The sequence below is a fragment of the Acanthisitta chloris genome, unplaced genomic scaffold (genome assembly GCF_000695815.1).
Source record: "Acanthisitta chloris isolate BGI_N310 unplaced genomic scaffold, ASM69581v1 scaffold355, whole genome shotgun sequence".
Lineage (NCBI taxonomy): Eukaryota > Metazoa > Chordata > Aves > Passeriformes > Acanthisittidae > Acanthisitta > Acanthisitta chloris.
Genome location: NW_008675357.1, coordinates 182,139 through 204,215, shown reverse-complemented (window position 1 = coordinate 204,215; position 22,077 = coordinate 182,139). Strand labels below are relative to the sequence as shown.

General features: G+C 37.7%; 1 protein-coding gene across 1 annotated transcript in view; it reads left to right on the top strand.

Annotated features, from left to right (window-relative positions):
- The window catches only part of GRM5 (glutamate receptor, metabotropic 5), a 255,586-nt gene that overhangs the window by 97,954 nt on the left and 135,555 nt on the right, over positions 1 to 22,077 (top strand). The window contains exon 3 of the mRNA XM_009075716.1: positions 14,718 to 14,967. Coding sequence (XP_009073964.1) covers positions 14,718 to 14,967 — 250 coding nt within the window. The remainder of the gene's footprint in view (positions 1 to 14,717; positions 14,968 to 22,077) is intronic.

The following is a 22,077-nucleotide window of genomic DNA, read 5'->3' as shown; positions in this document are numbered from 1 at the left end:
TGTCACCAAATTCAGTATCAGCTGTTTAAACAAGTCTATGAAGTTGGCAAGAACCTTGTGAGTTAGTGGTTTTCAAAAGGTAAAAATTAAAATTAAACTTTCAGAAAGCTTAAATACTGAGAGAGAAAAAAATAACCTTTGACATCTCAATCTATTCCTTGCTTCTCCTTTCTGTGTGCTCCTTAGTTATACTTCAAATTAAACTAAATCCAAGCAGATTTAGATTTCAGATTAATTAATAAAATCACACAGGATAAGTCTCCTCCCACAGTCTTTCAGACTTAGTCGTGATTTTTGGGTATTTGCCTTAAAGGATGTAACTTTAGGCATCTTTCTGTCCTTTTAAAAATATATGTCTGTTCTTGAATTAACTCCATCCCAGCTGAAACTAACACACTACGATAAAAATTAGCATCACAGATTGATGGAAATCTGATTTTTTTTATATTCTGATTTTTTAAAATCGCAGCTCTGAAGGAAAAGTAAAATTTTTAAATTCCTAATAGATGGCAAGTCTCTGAAGAAAAATACTACAACCATTCAAACCATTAAAATATTTTGCTTTAGCATTACAGGAAGGAATGCTTCGTTTTATGGGATCATTTTCAATATTTTGGTTAATTTGTCCAGAAATTTAATTTAAGTATGACAAAGCAAACCTTTTTATTTTTCCTTATTTCTAGTTGAGTTAACATTATCTTTAGAAAACCTTACAGTATTTCTGTATTTTGGTTGACATCCTCGACATTGCCCAGTTCAAACTCATTTGCATATTTCATTAACATTGTTTACTCCCTCCTCAGATCATTAAGGGAGAAGCTAAATATGATAGATGACAGTGTTTAACACATCACATGAGGCCATCATCTTTGCAATTGAGAATCTCACAGTCAAAAAGACCTTCAGGTTCTCTGAGTATTTTGTCAATTGTTTGGCCGAAAGGCTTCTATTCCATGTAGTTCCAGGAGAACTCAGCACTCTGGAATAGCTGCATATATTTTGTAATGCCCTCCTAGGCAAAACCAATCCATAGTGCTGTTCTCTGTAAGTATTTTGCTGGTGGCTTTCCTTTCAATACCCAAGCAAACAATGGCAGTATGTAAAGCAACAGCAGTGCCCAAAACTTATGTCCTTTATCATCAATGGCATCCATGAAATCATACAGGTTGAAATGCACTTGAGAGACATCCAGATAAGTGGGCACAGTCTGATCTTCCTGAATTCTCTGAACACTCATTAATCTGCCATGCCAAGTGCCAATGCTGATCCTGAAAAAGTTGAAACTTGCAGTGTAATGTCAAGCATACTTTAGGTTCAGTTCCCTTTTACTCCATCTCTGCCCCTAACATTGGCATTTGGTTATGGAGAACCTCCTTGAAGAAAATATGTCCAAGAAAAATATGTTATGGTTCCTAAACATGCTAGAAGTAATGAAGAGACATCAAGTCTAGCACTCTATTCTCTTGTGAATGTAATGGTATAATTAGTAATAACATGGTGGAGGAGGAATGTGTTAACAGTCATTTGATGGACTGTGTGAAACAGCCCAGCCATTTCAGCCCATGCCCAGATAGACTAATTTGACTACTTGTTTCACTGTTTGAAGGCAGTTTAGGTGTTTTCAGTACTGGTTTCTTTCCAGCAGATGAGTGTGCTATAGAAATGCTTTGCTAATCTGATATTGGATGATTCAATTAGATACTATAGAGGGAAATAGTTAATAAAACTAAGTAAGATGTCAGGAATCTGAGCTAAAAACTTCCCTCAACTATGTATTCTACAATTTCTATATTTTTTTCCAGTTTATTATGCAATGGAGTACATAAACAACCCTCCCTCCAGAAAATAAAATACATGAAAAAAGATAAAAATGGAGGCTAAGGGCTAGTATTGTTATAGGCAGATAATCAGGAACTTATACAAAGTCCTAAATTTCCAAAGATCAAACTGTCTTCAGCTACAGCTGTTGTCTTTCAGAAGGTTTTCAGGCTAGATGAAGTAAGGAATGTATTTCGGTCAGAACTATATATTGCAAAGTCTGTATTTTTAGGCTCCTGATCCTTGTCATAGGATACTCTGTGTTTGACAGTCAAGCTCTTTGTCTAATATCTGAATAGGGCAAGGTACTTCAACATGTGGTTCAGAAAATCTTTGTGTTAAGAATGCACAAGAGAAAAAGGCAGATCAGATCAAAATATCTTTAGGGTAAGTTCAGGCTGCATATTAGGAAAAACTTCACTGAAAGAGTAGTTAAACATTGAACAGGCTGTCCTGAAAAGTGGCAAAGTCAAAATCCCTGAAAGTGCTCATGAAATGAGTAGACATGGCACTTCACAATATGCTTTAGTGGGCATGATGGTATTTGGTTGAAGGTTGGACTTGAAGATCTTGGAGGTATTTTCCAACCTTAGTTATTCTATTAGTATGCATACTACTATTCACTTGGTTTCCCAGTCTGAACGTCCTCCTGAAAACAGATTTTGATTTCCTCTTAAGATATGGGGAGAGGAAGAGGTTACTATTCTTTTATATCATAGCCTAGTAACTACAATATGCTGCCAGGACATACTGAAAATTTAAGCCTTGTTCCCTCCTTAGCCTGAGTATGTTCAAACTAATATTTTTCAGTTTCCAAAAAAGTGTTGTACTCCTCAGTGTATAAATAATTTTTGTTGTAAAGAGGGTGGAAAAGGCATAATACAAAAGAAGTGAGACCACAATCTATAGATCTGCTTAAAATGATCTTTCTGGCCAAAATTTGTTCAGAATATGTGACTCATTTGCTGCAGAAACATCTTATATGTACTAGGATTCTTGAATGTGAAGAAGATAGAGAAAATTTCAAATCTAGTCAGCTGTTGCTTAAGGACTTTAGGATTTCATTTTGTTCAAATACCTAAACTCTGCCTTTTATACTCTGTCTCAAACTAGAATTAGTGAAGAATTCAGAAATTATAGACATTTCTAGAGATTAGAAAATGGTACATTCTCAAAACAACTGGTCCATCTTCCTTGCTTGAAACAATGTTAAAGACTTAAATGGTTCTTCTGGAGATATATGACCTATGCATAACATTCTAAAAAACTGAAATGAGGTAACACTACCTGTCTTGAAAAAGAAACTGAGGAAAGAGCTCAGCCAATGGTATTTCACTTCTGGAAAAATAAAGAATTGCTCACAAAAATTGACTAATTTTCTTCTGGTGTCATAAAGAAAGGACAATATATCAAAGAATACATCATATCAAGCCAACCTAAAATCCAGTTCAGAGCATTTGTGAAGAAGGAGTATCTTAAAATTGTAATTTTTTTTTAGTATCACATATGAACATTCTAAGCATGCTAAGAAGAAATGAATCTAAACTTCCCTGCATTAGGTGCACAACAGACTTTAAAACTTTATTGAGACTGTATTTCTCACTTGTTAGCTTTGTAACATACATAAGATCAATTGCTTTCTTACAGATCTGCCTTGATTCCATTTTTAATTGATATTTCCAACACTGACTTGAATGATGATGAACGGACTATGGCTATTAAATCTTTAAACAGACTATGCTGGATGACACTGCTCCTAGAACAGAATAATCTGATGCTTAAATACTGGATGATGAATGATTGACTGAGAAGCTGTACTACAGAAAACAAGGCCTAGATAATTAAAATGGATCACAAGTTAAACTTGAGTCAACAGTGTAATTCCATTGTTAAATAAGGCAAATATCCTACCAAAAGTAGACAAAGAGATAATACATTTTAGAGGCATGAAATAGTCTTTCAATATTACCCTGCTCAGGCAAGGTACAAGATGGAAAAATACCATATCTTGAAAAAACCTGCACACCATCCTGGTTAGACAATATCAACTATTTGGCAATCATCCACATAAAAACCAGAAATATGGAAAGTGTAGAAAACAGGTTGCATTAAAAGCTGTTGAAGACTTCGGAAAAAACGGATTTGAGAAGATACTTCCATGTTTGATAGAAAATATATAATAGACTGAAATTCAAAGAGAACGTAGAAGAACTAGGTTAAGAACTAGGGAAGGAAAACTTATTAAAAGATTAGTTTGGCTTGGGACAGATTGTTCAACCTAGCCATGAAATCACCACTGTTGAGAGCTTATAAAGCAAAAATTATTCTGTAATATTTTAATAACTGATTATGCTTTTGCTATAAAGCAACTTTGTCTGAAAATCAGAAGATCATATTCTTGCCTTCAACCCTGTTCTATTCCTATTTTTATCTTCTTCAGTTTCTACATACAAAAGCTGAGTATGTTAGTGTTCTAGTGGTACTCTCTGAAGCTACGATTTGAAAAGCAATGTGTTTTTTGAGTAGTCTTTGAAGATGCAGTCTTTTTTATGCGCCAAGAGGTAAAAATTATCCAACATGTTCCTAAAATGAAACTATCTGAAAGAAAGTAGCTGGTCACACAGTATAGGTCTTCTCATCCTACACAGTATGGTTTAAGAATGATTAATATGCCCCAAGAAGATTCATATTGACCCCTTCAAAATCTTTTAACAAGTACTCCTGGGAAATGCAGTCATAGACCTTCCTTCCAGTTGCCACACTAAATATTCATGGATTCCTGACAGACCTCGCTGCTTACAGAGTTCATATCAGGAGAGTCATGAAACCCACACTTGTCCCAAATGAGTGTTCTAAATATGAATATGCATAGTCATTTAAAGTGAAATTAAGGTGCTCTCTTTGGATTAGCCTTGCCATCAGATACAGTTACTGTTGGGAAATACTAGGTGTTATTATTAAAACGGATGTTAGACAAACAATATGATTGTTACTACAATAAATATTATGTTTATTGCTACAATTAAACAAATATGAGTTTTTGTGAGCAAAACCATCATGTTTCATTCAGTTTGATCAACATAAATGCAGCTTTCCTTACTGCAGTTATCTGAGTTTCTTTCAATCTGTCATCCATTTATTCTGACATCACCAGTGTCAGGAAAACACTTTTGCCTCCATTTCAGAGCCGTCAGAATCTATCTAATCCCTGAATTACGCTATTTTTGTTTTTGCTGGATGACTTCTGGTATTGTTCACCCATGCAGCAGCAGAATAGGACATCAAGTGTATTTCAGAAATGACTGGATGTAAACCATAGCAGAGTTAAGAATTAATATTGCATGAAGGTATGTTCCAGGTTGTGCGTGTACAGAAGTGTGGTGTTGTTCACTTGTAGAAGGGACCAACTCTTTTGAGAAATATAATAATTTGCAGCCTAAGCCAGAACTGGGACTGGGTCCAAATGCCAGTGAAGAAACCCCAGGCAACTGCACTCCTTGGGAATTCACTACGACCACAATGAAGAATACAAGATCATAGACTAAGAAGCTCCCACTGCAAAGCCCTCTCCTTTCTGGCATAGCATTTGCCTTCTGAAAGAAACAGCCTCCAGTCTAATAGTGTCAGTCTCACGTGTTCTAATTTCTATCTGAAAATCAAACAAAAAATGGAAAGTATAATCCTAAATAAAAATTAAACTAAAGTTAGACCATCCATGGACCACAGTAAGAACTGTGCTTTCATTAATAATTTAATTTTGAAATGAAATTATACAGGAAATGTATGAGGGAAATGTCTTAGAGTCAGGTAGATAGATATTTTTCAAAGAGAAAGTACAAAAAAATTCAGTCTCTCCCATCTGAAAACAAGGAGAGCAGTCAGAGATGGCAGCATGTTTTTGCAAAAGCTGTCAAACTTAAAACCCTTTAGCAGACATTAGCATCATGTAGCACTTCAAACATTGCTCAATGGACAAGGCCACAGAACTGCAGACATGCCAGTTAGCAGGAGGGATCAAAGGATGTGTATAGAAAAGGCTGTTTCCAGACTGCTCCCTTTGCTCACATAACAGCAATGTTTAAATGAGTCTTTCATTTAAAGTTATGAGGTGATATTTTAAAAATAAACAGAATCGAGGTGCACTAAACTGTGAAACTAGGTCATCATTATCTTAAGAGAAATCAATTTATTATTTCAAAATAGTCCAGAGAAGATGAAAAAGGGATGAAAAAGTTTGATATCAAACTGATATTTATGAGCTCTCTTAGATGAGGAGATAATGAACAGATTTGTTAAATTTAATTAAGTACAGTGATGTTTGGAGTATATTGTATGTTGCTACACTAAAATAATCTATAAGACAGTTAGTTAAACTAATACCTTACGAATGGAGCTGGTCTAAATGTCTTTAGAAGAAACCTTTTGCTCGGACAATGCCTGACATCTGAAACTGAAAAATCTCACAGAAAAGTTAATTTATCTCCTAAATAAACATGTTAAATTTGATTTTAAATGTCCAAATATTGTAGACAATTATTTTTAATAAAATAGTTTTCTGATATCACATATTAGGCTTTTTTCACATTGTAGAAAGTAATATAAAGCTTATATTAAATTATAAAATGGTCAATATCTAAATTAAATATTATAAGATCATTTCAATACATTATTTCAGTGGATTGAATTTTAAGAGGATTAAAAGTGGGGGGTTTTGTTTCGCTAACATTTTTTGTGATTATGAAAACATTTTTTGTCCTCAAATGTAAAAAACCTGAAAATCGCCAAACTGTTCACAGAAAAGGAAACTAAGTTTATAGCTCACATGATGTCGTGTTAACTAATGTTCCTTTATATTGACACACCTTGAATTGTAATATCTGCATCTATCAAGCCACCAGGGACATAGGCAATCCTTTTGGGTCTGAGTTTTATGAGCTCTTGCCAATATATAAATGTTATTTGAAGAGCTTTCAGTTTGAATAAAAATTATTAACATTCAAGAAAATAGATACCTGAGTTCTCCACTATCATATAGACAGCTAAGGATAGAGTCCTAAGTGGTTTATGTCCCTTGTGAGGCCTGAGATGTTAGATTGTTCCCTCTGAATCAATTTGAGGTTTTTTGTGCTTATAGAAGGCAGGTATAGCAATTTTAAAAATGGAGTAGGTAGCATTCTTAATTTAATTGCTGAGGAAATTTTTGCTGTTCTGGAGTTCTCTGATACCTTTCCAAGCCCAGCCAACATTACCTGGCTGCTTTGCTTGTGAAGTTGTTTCTTTGAAGAAACCTTCCCTCCATGTAGTCACTTCGTTCTGCGTGAGGAGGAACAGCTAAACCTTCTTGACAACTCCTGCCAAAGACCATAACCACACACCAAAACAACTCTGGTGTGAGATCTAATTGTATATAACAGGCCATATTTTCATCAAGAGTTCTATCACCTTGGCTGCATGCTGTTCTGTGACAGAATTTGGCAGCAGCCCTGTGAAGAAGCTGTTTCAATGTGAGGCTCCAAATGACACATGGCACTGGAGATACAGCATGGTGTCATGCTGAGGAAAATGTGGTGGGACTTGTTCTGGGTTGGTGCCCTTTCACCAGAGCAGTATTTGGCTACTTGCGTGACAAATGTTAAAATCAGTTTACAAAAAAAGAGTAGGATACATACAAAAGTGTATACATATTTATCCTTTTTTCCACGAAGTTCAGACTTTCAGATTTAATATTTTATGAGGAAAGAGCTCAAAGATCTTGAAGTTGCTATCTAACACTCAAGATAATTGAAGAGGATCAGCCCATATTCCAAGTGAATATTAAGGGAAAGATCTGGTTGGATATTTAAGTGGAATATATTTTGAGGAACTATTCAGATTTAAGGTATTATTATGGGTTTCTTTCAAAATGACCTTTTTATTATTTTTTTATTGTTATTGTTTTACATATATATACTTAGTATAGAAACTGGAATCCCATTTAAAAATAATTTAAATAAAATATTTGGATCAAGTAAAAAATGAAGCTCTGTATTCCCTGTACTGCTTACAAACCATATACTGTGAATTTTAACCTGACTTGACTTCTTTTCTGTGGCTCAGACGCATCAAAGAATATTATTTTTTGTTGCTCTTTTTCACTCTTCCTTGTCTACAAAAATAATTCTAGCACTTCTGCTTAAATAAATATGTTTTGTGACAGGTAGGATGATTACCAGACTAATGAATGACATAATGCATTTCTTCTATTTCACTTGAGGCCCCTCTTCTTTTACTCTGTGAATTTTTGCCACGTCCTGCCAGAAGCAATTTTGCATCCTAAATCTCTCCTAAAGGTTGATGCTCATCTATGCTCACTGAAACTCTCTTTTAAACCAAACAACTATCTGACAAAAATTTGCATGTGCAGCTATTGATTAAAGAAAAAGCTCTTATATTCAAAAAGAAATGTGTGACACCCCAATAATCCCTGGGGAGGAGAAAATGTAGTTCATTATTCCATTTGGCAGTAGGGACTTCTTATCTCATATTGATAACCTTTAGTGTGATAGAGCAGATGGCAGCATATTTTACTAATTATTTTAAGAATAAAAAAGTTGTTTTGCTGTGTAATACACAGAAGATCTTAATGGTTTGTGGTTAGGTAGTTTAATCGGTTCAGTTACTGGGCAGGAGGAGCAGCAAGAGCCGCCTGCAGTTTGCCTGACCCTTTTCTATGAGATCGAAGTATTATTATGTACTGTACTATATTAAGCTTCATCTGGAAAAAAGCACAATCTGTTCTTTTTAAGCTTAATAGTTTCTAGTACTGATTCATGGGAAGTGGAACTAACAGATTGTTATAGTTAGACTGTAGGTGGGGATGCATATGCTTGAGTTTTGAGCAAAATTCGAAGTCCAGCAGGGTATAGGTCTTTTGCATGATGATGTAATTGATTTTTTTTAAAAACATGCAAAAACATATGGGAGTAGCTTTTGAACTGGGCTTAGGGCCAGACTTTCAGGTAGGCAACATGCAGGATTCAAGCTGGCATTTTAAAAGAACTCAACTGCCAGTTTTTGCTATTAGAAAGTATTTACCAAAGCCGCCAACTCCTAACAACTCTGATTACCCTACTGACAGAAAAAGTTCCAAGAGGATACAAAAATCCACTAAATAGTTGTGATACCTCCTATAGAAGAGCCAGTTAGAGGTGCCAGTTTCCAAATGCTGAAATGGAGATAGAGTTTGATGGGGGAAGAGGAGCTGAATATAAATTGATCATACTTGAGCTCCAGCTTTGTGTTGATTGCTGAGTCTTTTCTGCTGAACAGGAGCTAGCCCAGACAAAGTAAATCAAACCCTCCCTTCTGTTTAACATTTCCTTAGGATTCTTCTTTACATTTAGAGGTGAAAACAAATTAGTTAAGAGGATAAATTCCCAGGACATAGTCAACTCCATCACAGGGGACTCACAGATGTTGCTTTGTTTCCAGCTTAGGGTTTCTGAATTAATTTTCACTTGGAAGTGAATCTACAAACTCCTCTCAGAGTAAGGCTGCATAAGGCATCCATGTGTTCAAATCCTAAACTCCCTATATCCTTCTTCTTGTGCCATAGACCTGGATGAACCGTGGGAACTGTCCCATCAGCAGAAACTTGCTGTGGCAGTTTTGGTAGCACTAATATGAGTATGCCACAGTTCAAGAATCAAATGCCCATGAGGAGACCAATTCCATACAGAAAGCGTGAAGATCCTCTTCCACTGTGAACCTCACATCTCATCCTCAAGGAAATTATATAATGTAACTTACCCAGTTTCCCACTCTCATTCCCTCAGTGCTACATGCACATACATGTTTTATACAGAAAGAAAGATAGCCCTGAGGAAATTCATCCAAATACGTGGTATGAAGGAATTTAACAGAAAAGATTTTCTTCTTCCATCAAGGACTATTCATTATCCCCACAGTATAGCTCAAATTAAATATACATACCTCATCAAACCTCTTGCACAACAGGAGAATTCACCATGAATAATTAATTAAGTAGAGTTTAATCATGACTAAAGCACCAGTGGTGAATTCATATGAGTGTCTTGAAGCAAAGCTGCTTTCTGTTTTCATCATATCTCCCTTGAGCTCATGTCATACAGCTGTAGTTTTCCCATCTGGAGAGCTCAGTCACTCAGATTTGGACTGCCAGGAGGTTTTTCTTCCAAATGTTAAGAACCTAACACTTCGCTAAGTATCCTTGATAGTTTAACATGTTTCCTATGATTTTTGGATTGCACATAACTTTCTATATAGTTTCATGTAATCTCCCTGTATTGATACAAGATGAGACCATGGTGTTTGTGTCAGATCAGACTTTATTTGATTGGAAAAGAGTTAATGTACTTCATGCTCATTGCAAGACCTATTATTTCTCAGTACTGTAGTTATATCTATTCTCAGCTTTATAGTAAGTCTCAGGGTAACAGTCTGTGTGCTTATTACACTTTTGAACAAAGACTGCAGTATCTGGAACATTGAAGGTATACAGTTCTGTAAGTCAATTAGACCTGACCGAGAATTTTCCATTGAGAGTTTTTTGACATGAGGCCTTCAGAATTTCTTGAGGTCATAGAATCATAGAATTTTAGGGGTTGGAATGAACCTTAGAGACCATCTAGTCCCCAACCCCCCTGCCAGGGCCAAGGACACCTCCCCACTAGACCAGGTTGCTCAAGGCCTTCCTCGTCCATCCTGTCTTTGAACACTGCTGGAGTTTTGGAATCCACTACCTCCCTGGACAACCTGTTCTAGTGTCTCACCACTCTCACAGTAAAAAACCTTTTCCTAATATTTAGTCTAAATTTCCCCTCCTCCAATGTGAATCCATTACCCCTTGTCCTATCACTGCAATTCCTAACAGAGACCCTCACCAGCTCCCCTGTAAGCTCCCTTCAGACACTGAAAGGCTACTCCGAGGTCTCCATGCAACCTTCTCCTCTCCAGGCTGAATAGCTCCAACTTCCTCAGCCTGCCTTCACAGGGGAGACAATCCTCTTATCAACTTTGTAGCCCTCCTCTGGACTTGCTCCAACAGTTCCATGTCCTTCTTATGCTGAAGGCACCAGAACTGCACGCAGTATTCCAGGTGGGGCCTCACCAGAGCAGAGTAGAGGGGGAGAATCACCTCCTTTGACCTGCTGGCCACACTCCTTTTGATGCAGCCTAGGATTTGATTGGCTTTCTGGGCTGCAAGCACACATTGCTGGCTCATTGTGAGTTTCTCATCTACCATCACACTCAAGTCTTTCTTCTTGTTGCTGGTCTCAATTCCTTCCCCACCCAACCTGTAGCTGTGCCTGGGATTGCCACGGCCCAGGTGTAGGATCTTGCACTTCATTTTGTTAGACTTCATGAGGTTTGCATTCGCCCACCCCTCAAGCTTGTCAAGATCCCTCTGGATGGCACATCCCTTCCCTCTGGCATGTTGATTATGAAGGTGCACTCAATCCCACTGTCCATGTAGCTGGCAAAGATCTTGAACAGTATTGGCTCCAGCACTGACCCCTGAGGGACACCACTCATCACTGGCTTCCACATGGACAATGAGCGGCTGACCACAACTCTCTGCATGTGACCATCCAGCCAGTTCTTTATCCACTGAGTGGTCCACCCATCAAATCCATGCCTCTCAATTTAGAGACAAGGATGTCATGCAGGACAGTGTCAAACACTTTGCATAAGTCCAGGTAGATGATGTCAGTTGCTCTGCCCTTATCTACAAATTCTGTGGCCCCATCATAGAAGGCCACCAAATTCGTCAGGCGTGACTTGACCCTGGTAAGCCATGTTGGTTATTACCAATCACCTCTTTGCTTTTCAAGTGCCTAAGCATAGCTTCCAGGAGGATCTACTCCATGATGTTGCCAGGCACAGAGGTGGGACTGACTGTCCTTAGTTTCCTGGTCCTTCTCCTTTCCCCTTTTTAAAATAGGCATCATATTTCCCTTCTTTCCAGTCATCAGTGACTTCACCTGACTGCCACGATTTCTCAAAAACTATAGATTGCCATAGCAATTTCATGTGCCAGTTCCCTCAGGACCCGAGGATGAGTCTCATCAGGTCCCATGGACTTAGTTCAGGTTCCTTAGCTGGTCAATACTATATGCTACGGAACTATATAGATATACTATAAGATACATAAGATATACTATGCAACATCTTAAGTATATATAATGAGATATAAGAGTATAAGACATAAGAGTATAAGATATACTGTGGAACAGTTTTTCCACAAACTTTAATCCTCTGTAGTAAAGATTGATAGGGACTCTTTTTCCTTTCTATTTTCTGTTAGAAAAAGTGGAGCAGAACATCTAATGTTGATCCAGATTGACCTCAATGAGAATAATTTTAAACAGTGCAGTGTATTTCCTGTCAGACAGCTTAATTTTATTTGAGAAGGCCTCAGAGCCTACTGGGAGTTAAATATTACTGACCCCCATCTTTCCTTCAGACTGATTGTGGAGGCTATAATACATATTTCGTGAGACATCACATTTTTGACCTCTAGCTGAACTACTTCAGCATCTCATGGGAATCACTCAATGCTCATGTATCAGAGGAAGCACTGTTTGCCCTAAGAGAATGCACATGGATAAGCACTGGGCACCTGATTCACAGCTCCCAGGAAGCACTGCAACAACTGAGTTTAAAAGTCTGATGATATTTTGTCCAGGTGCAATTTACATATTAATGTATTTTCCATCAGGCCTAATCACAGCAGGAAGGAAAATGAAAGTCTTATTAGCTAAGGAGATCTGCATTCAGGTTGCCATTCTGGTTGGGTGCAATTTGGAAATTTAATGTTCTCAGTGTTCTCAAGTGATTCATTCCTGATGTGAAAGGAAGATGATGGTGTTTCCTGTCTTCTGGCCTTTGTCTCTTTTGGCTGTTCAGATAGTAAGATTCTTGGACTGAAGACTGGTTCTACATTTGTGCTCAGTGCTGAGCGTAACAAAGCCTCTGAGCTCTAGCACCAGAAAGACAGGGATGACTCCCCAGGTGGGCAAGCTGAATGCTTGATGTCCGATGTCCAATATTCAGAATCAAAAAAACCAGATGACATTCCAAATCCACATGTCTGATTCTCACTGCTTAACATGCATTTTCACTGTCAGTGCTCCTATGTACTTGCAGTAATGCTGGTAAAAGAAAGCATTTTTTTTACAGATTAGTCCATTTGCAAACAAGCACATAAGTGAAGGATCAGCAGTTCCTTGCAACAGCATCGCTTTTACACTTACAGTTTCATTAATTAATTTACTGACTGTGTTTCTGTGGAATATTTCTGAGGAATTAAGACAATATTTTTGAGAAATATTTGCTGCCTTAAAGGCCTTCTTATTTAAATGAGACATGAACTAGATTTCAACAGCCAGATGGAGGAGCACAGGGAACCTGTCATGGTTTAACCCCAGCCAGCAGCCAAGAACCACACAGCCGCTCACACACTCCCCCACCAATGGGATGGGGGAAAGAATCAGAAAGGTAAAAGCTAGAAAAACTCATGGGTTGAGAGGAAGACAGTTTAATAGAAAAAGCAAAAGCTGCACACACAAGCAAAACAAAACAAGGAATTAATTTTCTGCTTCCCATGAGCAGGAGGTGTTCAGCCATCTCCAGGAGAGCAGGGCCCATCACATGTTATGGTTCCTTGGGAAGACAAATGCCATCACTCCAGATGTCCCCCCTTCCTCCTTCTTCCTCCCACCTTATATACTGAGCATGATGTCATATGGTATAGAATATCCCTTTGGTCAGGTTGGGACACTTGTCCCAGCTGTGTCTCCTCCCAGTCTCCCATGCATCCCCAACTTCCTTGCCAGTGTGACAGTACGGAAAGCAGCAAAGGCCTTGACTCTCTGTAAGCTCTGCTCAGCAATAACGAAAACATCTCTGCATTATCAACCCTGTGTTCAGCACAAATCCTAAACATAGCCCCATAATAGTCACTATGAAGAAAGTTAACTCCAGTTCAGCTCAAATCAGCACAGAACCAGAAAGACAATCCTGGTCAGGATGGCTGTCAGTGGTATTAGTACATCCACTGTTTAAGCACTGTGACTTCTATGGAAACCTGGCAGTAAAGAAAGATTCTGTGGTGAGACAAAACAAAGAAAACAAACTTATCTATCTGTTAATATCTATTGCCAGTTTATCCCATAGGGGAAGAATAAATTGAAAGAAAATATGAAGTTTTTCCCATTGATATACGTTTAATTCAAAACAAAACAAAACAAACAAAAAAAACCCCCAGAAAACAAGCAAACAAACAAAACACAAAAGCACATTTAGTTTATCTGTGGTGTTATGATACTTGTAATGCTAATCCTCAATTTTGTCACTCATTCTCCAGAAGTTCTTCCTTCAACAGAATAAGTTTTGCCTTTCACTGTAGTTAAAAAGTCTTGCTTTTGAATGAGGTGATGATAGCAGCCTTTTGGGATTTTTTAGATATTTAAGACATTGCACCTAAAAATTTATTTTCAATATTTTTTTTTACTTTTCTGACATAAACTCCAGAGCACTTGACAACAGTCAGTCAGCTTAAGAGAATCAGAAGAGATTGCAATTTATACATACATTATTGTACACATTGTGGACTACATCCTCACAGGTAGTGAGGTACATAACAGCCTTTGGTTTCAGCAGAGATGTGGGTTCCTAAGGAGAAGTGAGTTTTCTAGGAAAATTTATTGATCTTGTCTTCAAAAAGGGATTAATTAAAATGTTGATACGATTTTGTTAAGCTTGATACAGTGATCTCTCTGCAAATATGCTACATATTCTTTAAAATATTCAATGTTTCTCATGGAAGAAAAGCTGCTGGAAATTTTAATATATGCATTTCTGTTCCTGTTTGTATTTAGGGAACTATGGTGAAAGTGGAATGGAAGCTTTCAAAGATATGGCAGCCAAGGAAGGGATCTGCATTGCACATTCCTACAAGATCTATAGCAATGCTGGTGAACAGAGCTTTGACAAGTTGCTGCGAAAGCTTCGGAGTCACCTGCCCAAGGCAAGAGTGGTTGCCTGCTTCTGTGAAGGCATGACTGTGAGAGGACTCTTAATGGCTATGAGACGCCTGGGACTCGCTGGAGAATTTCTGCTGCTGGGCAGGTGAGTAATACTATGCAATTATAACCAGCCGTTTTACTGAGTAGGGCAAAAAAAAGTAAGACAGTCCAGTCAAGCATGTGCAAAGGACATACTCATGGTCTCTCCTATACACGTGCATATGTAAAAGATAGAAAGCAATGTTAGCTGTGTCATAAGAATACATGCTCTACAAAGATATACATTGTTCCCATGACCTGCCAGGCAAACACAAGTCTGCTTGGACAGCCTTAAAAGCATTCTGTTAAGGGAACCTGGCACATAAACTGATCTGTATGACCCGTTTTGCTCACTGCAATTAAAAATGCATCAGGTACATATACAGCCTGAAGCTATACCTCATTTAAGTAATCCTGTGTTAAGAATTGTGGATGTGGTCTCTGGGTGGACCTGAAATAGATCTCCCAAAAAAACATTTGTTAACCATCACCTTGTGCTGACATGCATGCTGTTCTAAAGGTAATACATAGGCAATTCTTTCTCTTAGATTAATGATATCAGTCTTTCCTTTCCTAACTACCAAAGGGAGACAGGATTGGCCACGAAACGGAGTATACTAGGAGTCAATTAATGTGGCATGCTGCCTTTCCAGTGCACTATCAGAAGGATGACCTGATGCTCTCCCAACCATGAACCCTACAGGAACACAAGCAAAACCGTGTCAGTGAAATCAGAAGTCCTGGTGAGACCTTCAGGGAAACTTGGAAGGACTGCAGCTCTTCCCATCTCTCTTGGCAGCTGGGATACTGAGTTTGTCCCACTGGTAGGACACCAGCCTCTGTCCTCAGTCTGCCCTGTTGCACACAGTTGCCCTTTCCCCCTTGTCCAAAGAGGAAAGCAAATAGGCAACAACAGTGACTGTTGACTCTGCCTTTACTCTTTGGCACCAGTCTACATTTTGGCATTTTCAGATGTAAATTTCTTCATTCTTTCTCAGATTTATAGCAACAGTGTCCACCCTTCCTTTCAAATGCATTTTATCTGTAGGCTCTTCCATGGACTACCTTGGTCCTTTTCTGGACTGACACACAAAGGGACCTCAGCCCTCTAGGGAAGTTTCACCTAAACATTTTTAGATGCCTACAATTTAGACACTTCCATGTGGGCTAGCCATCAGGTTTCTCTCTTCAGTTAACGGAGAAAAATAGGACCCTCTTATGCCCCTTGTTTTTAACGTGGACATTTCAAGTAGCTCAGAGAAACAATGTTCTAGAGGAGGGCTTATACAAAGACTCTCTTGATGACTAGTTTTGGTGGAAAAGCTTACTTGTCAGATGTTTAGAGTAGATTGGAGGAAATGACACATTTGTTATCTCTGGTTGAATCTGGTGCCATAAGGCCTTTGTTGTCTTCTTTTTTTCTAAATCCAAGAGATTGACAACTCTGCAGCAGAATCCAAATTTAGAAACATAGAAGCATAGTTTTCAAAAAAATATGTTAGCCCTTAACTCCTCCAGACTCCAAAACACACTTAATTTTGTATGGGCTTTGTTTATGCACAGCAATGCTAAATTTAACTCTTTGAGATGCTTTTATGAATAAGGACTTCAGGAATTGCTGATTATGGATAAGAATGGAGCAATTCAAATTAGCTCTTCAAAAAGCGAGGTCTACAGACAATTGGCATGATTGTTTTATTATTTGGGGGTTTGGTTTTGTTTGTTTCTTTGTTTATTGGGGGCTTTTTGGTGAATGATACCTGTTTCTAGCTGCAGTGGAAGTTGTCATGAGTAATTATAAGAAAGTTGTTATTCAGTGTATTACTTCTATTCAGTAAATTGAAAGTGAAAACTTCTCTTAGTCTAAACTGCAAAGTCTTCCAAATTAAAGCAAAAATCCTTAATTCTATCAGACCATTTAGAGTGTATCCATGTCTGTGACAGTACCACATAATTTAATTATGAAAAATGTGTCACAAACTGGAAGTGTTTACAAAGAAAGAAGAAGAGTAGTGTAGGGATTTTTTCTATCCTTTATTAACAGAGATTCTAAGGTAATTGATGAGAAGTGGCTACTCAGACATAGGTTGATGTGTCTCCAGCCAGTAGCTGCTGGGGACAGATGTAAACTAATGGTACTTAACATTCATCTATCCAAAGCATTCCTATGGCTGCTTCAGGCAAGGACAGCTGGAGGTCTCATTGCATATGGCTCTATGCTTCAGAGGTCACAAGGATCTTGGAGCCTCCTGTATCTTTTCAATGGATTTTGTTCCAATTTCATATCAAAATCAGCTATAAGACAGGGGAAAAAACCCAACAAACCACTGTGAACTCACTAGTTTTGCCTACTGAGGACTTTTGTTTGGCTTTGAGTCGCCTTTAGTCGGTAGAGCAGATTGTTTTATGCTTTGCCATGCAGCAAGAATCAGTGCAGGAAGTTGTGCAGTGGCTATGTTCCATAAAAATGTTTATTCTTACAAAAATGTTCTCCTTCCACTATGGGATAATCTCAAGGATTTGTAGTTGAGGCAAAAAAAAAAAAAAAAAACAAAAAAAGCCAAAGGAAAAACAGGGAACTTGCAAGAAGACTTCTTAATGTAGATTGGATGCAAGGCAATAATATGATGGCCTGAGTTCCTATAGGGATTTAAAGCTCAATTTATGAGTTCCTTGATGTGCTGTGCACTCTCTTAGTTTTGGCTTTTTGGCTCTGATGGCATGAATATTTAACTGTTTGTCCAGATATAGGGCTCTTGGATGGTTTTGTAGAGAACAGTGTAAGGCACTGAACTGGGATAGATGTGACACCAGGATGAAATAAGATCTTACATGCAGATTTTGTTGGAGACCTTTTTGCACATCATTTATACAGGGGGAAAAGACATTTAGCAAGATTTTGAAAATAGCAGATGGTTCAGAGAGTTCTAAAGGGGAAGTGAAAATCTGAAATTAAAGAAGGCTCATGCAAGTAATTTCTCTCGTGAAGCTGTGCAAGAAAATGGCCTAGGATAAGATTTATACTTCATTCATGCTCTGATCCTGGAGTTGCTCTGGGCTACCCTTTCAACTGAGAAGGTTATAAAAGGACACTGCAAGTGTAGTGAAAGTGCCTGCCACTGAAATGCAATGGGGTCACAAAAAATGCTCCATCTACTAATGAATACTCTTTTGTTACCCCATAAATGCATTTTGCTTCCCCTTTTTTTTGTTAAATGGAGAATTATTTATTTTGAAATACACAGAAAGAATTAAAGTCCCAGACAAACAGTGGCTTTATAGAAAACCACAAGAAATTGAAATTTCCACTTCCTCTTAGCTTTTTTGTTCCATTTTTTGATTTGTATGCACCCCTAATATTTCCAATCTGAAGCATTGAAAAAATATTGGGATTTTTGGAAGATATGAATTCCTCACAGCACCAGTTTTATGCTCAGATAAACAGAAAATGGAGTGGCTAAGGAGAATGCATATCAAATTGCCCTATACAGCTCCAAGGGAAGGAAAAATAAACACTCCACTCTGGATGTACTATGCTGTTTCTGAAATTGTATTGCCTCCCTGTGACAGAGATGAAAGATGGCAAGTCATTAGTAATTGTTGCATTCCAGAGCTTTTTGATTCATGAAAAACATTTTAAATCCTCAGCAAATATTTACCTCATGCACCTTGAGGAATTGGACTTGACCTCAAATAAAAATGTGAGCGTGCTGACTTTCAAGTGTGAAAGAAAAAGTTATTTTAACTTAACTGTTATTCAGCTTAATTGAAATATGAACACCAGGCTTCATCTTGTTTGTCCTTCTGCTTCTGTCATCCACAGGTCATATGCCCGGAGATATCCTTACAGATAAATTTCATTAGAGAATTAGGAATACATCCACATTGCAGAATAACTTTGGAACAGATTTCAGAAGGAAATATAGAATATAAATTGGGTAGATAAACCCAATTTGGTTGTATATGATTTTCAACTGTTCTTCATTTTATGTAATATTCATACCTAATAACTGAATTTTACTTTCATGTTGTATGCACACCTTCATCCCATTCCTCTTGACTTCTGGTTTCTGATGTTTGGACAAGATCTCTGTGGTAACTTTCTACCGTGATAATTTTATCTGATGCCTTTCATCTGCAAGAATTCCAAAATATCTCTCAGAACAGCCAAATATTTTAATGCTAGGTCACATGATTTTTCACAATAAAATAGAAACTCTTAGCCACAACTGAAATTGTAGGTGTTAACTGATACTGTCCTACATAAAATGGGTGGAAACAGTAGGGGATTGTTACCAAGTGGTAGTTGGGACACAGTTGCTCTTTTGCAGTAGAAGAAGTTAAGATACGAGGATGCAGGGATTGTGTGACTTTTGCCTCCAGATAAGAGAACTTCCCATGGTTGGTCTAAATATTATTACAAAATAGTTATTGTACAAACCCACAGAATTACAGACAGAAATTTTGCAAAGAATTTGTGACTCCAAGTGAAAAACAGTAAGATTTTTCCTACCTAAAGGAGAAGAGAAGGGAAAGGACAAGGACGTCGGAATGGTCAGGCTTTGGAACAGGCTACTCAGGGACGTGATGGAATCATCATCCCTGGAAGTGTTCAAATGGCACGTGGATGTGGAACTTGGGGATATGGTTTAGTGGTGAACATGGTGTTTCTGGGTTCACAGTGGGAATTGAAGCCTTTATACAGTTGGTCTTAGAGGTATTTTTCAGCCTTAATAATTCTATGATTCTAAAGGAAAAGTAGATATGTATAGAGGCAAAAATGGCTTGCTCAATGATATTCTATAGGCAGTACTGATCTTCAAGAAATTACTGGGACTTCCATTTGCTTAATACATTCACATCTGCATATGGTGTGCCAGATTTACTATTGTATTAACTACCAAGTCTGAGTAAAAATAAGGTAATTGACATAATCTGGGCTCCCTTTTGTATAAAAAGACAAAATTAAACCCAATTAATTAAAAAAAATCAATCAGAGGTGGGAATGATTCCTTAGGCTGGGAAATCTAGAGCCACAGACCTTCCATCTTCTTTGGAGTACAATCAGGATTTGAAGGCTATATGCTTGAATGTCCTTGCAAATGTGGAGAACCACATGGTGCATTTTCAGAATTTGCTCTGTTCTGTGATACACAGAAGTCTAAGCCTCAAGACACCTCAGACTATGCCTCTGAAATATGTCATGGATTCAGAGCATGTCCAGACGAAGATGGGTAAAGGGAGGACACTAGTTGTGATGATCACAAGCAATTCAAGTGAGGCTTTGCAAGAGGGCAGAAGGACCAGTGAAGCAGTGCCCATTCTTCTCAACAGCACAGATATTGTCTACCACAAATCACCTCTCCTAATAAAAGATACCTGCTTAGCTCCTGAGAAGACGAATTGAAGGAAATTGTTATTGATTCTAAGCCTCAGAGATGTTCCAGCAAATCAGCTAAGTAGATGGTGAGTAGTGGAGATGAGGACAATGAGGGAGAATAATACATGGAGGACCATTAGTTCCAGGAAGTCCCCAAAGTAATTTCGCTGACAGGAAACTCAGCAATATATATGAAGAAAATCTGGTTAGCACCTAAAAAGGGCAACTATTGCTGAAGGAAAATTAAAGCAAGATAGATGATCTGAAGAAAATGAGTTCTTTTCAGTAATTTGAAGAGACCTTTTGTGAGACTTTTAAAAGCATCTGTTGGACAAAGAAAGATCTCAGTGCAGAAGATGTAATAATTTCCGTCCTGAAAGTATACTGTGTGGTGTGAGTTCACATGCCTTTTTCTGTGTTTGTACAAGTGGTGAAGTTCTTGTAAAATAAAAAGAGATGAAATTTTGCAGATCTGAAATATGCTCTAAATTCATTTTTGGTTATTTATTCTTCTATGGAGGAAAAGTAATCAGACCAATTTTTTCTATCTAAAATAGTTCTAACTGGATAACCTTTGACAAAACTGTGGAAGATAAATGTAATATAAATGTTCAGATCTCTTCTCCAGGGACAAAATAAGCAGGTGAAAAGATACTTTCAGAGTACAATAGTGTGACCTCTGCCTGTATGAGCAGCCTGCTCCTTTTTCTTCAATCCATAGTAGGTAGGAAGGAGTCTGCTGCAGCCTCACATAAATGCTCTTTCCTCTAAGGCAATTTTTTGCTGCCCACTCATTTATCGCTTTCTCTTGCTCAGGTGTCAATGTGTAGCCCAAAGAAGAAGCTATCACATTATACCTAGTAATTAAATGCACTGTAATTAGCAGCATTAAGTCAGAATCTTCATTGCTACCCAAAAGACAAAGAATTTAACCATTAAAAAAAGGTTTTCTTTTCTAGAGCTGTAAAAGAGATTAGGGAAGTGAAAAGCTGCCATTCTTCCTATATCCAAACAGCACCCTTAAAGGCAAAGCAGACTAGATGGTAAAGAATAGCTTGGTTTTGAACAGGAGCTTTGTGGACTCCATTTGTGGCAGCCTTGTGACTCTGAGACCCTCAAGGTGAACAATAGCAGCTCCTAGCATTGTTCTGCTGCAGATGTAAGAAGTAGAGTGGTTGGCCAAGGCTGTTGGTGTCATAACTGAAAGGAACATAATTTTTTTTTGATGATATAAAAGACTAAGACAAACAAAACCCCCACAATCTATGCTTCAGGATTTTAGGGAGACAAGTGAGGGAAACATAGATTTTAAAATCAAATCAATCAACCTGACTCTTAAAATCTTCTAGTCTTCCTTTTTGTCTTTAAAATTATTATTTAAAATTTATTTTGTATCAATTTGACCTGTTTCTAATAAATCTTGCATCTTGCAGTCCAGTTTCACAGTCACTAATATGGATGAGGTAATGGGAGATGAGAGTAAGCTCTAAGTCTATTTGGAAGATTGTCTTCATTTTTACCTTTCAAGAATGCTATGTCTTCCCTGAGAGGTGTGTGGATATTTTGTGGTATCAAGCAAACCACAAAAAATTTCCCAGTGTGCGCATAGGCAAGTAAGCACACCTTCTATTTATGTCAGTAAGAAATATATATGTCTCTGAGATGAAATTCAGATCCTACACATCTGAAAACACAACATTAGAAAATAACCCATCCAGACAGATTAAAGGCTAACCAAATCAGTGTGCTGTTTCTGGAAGAAGTCAACATCAAATGAATGTCAAATAGTGACAC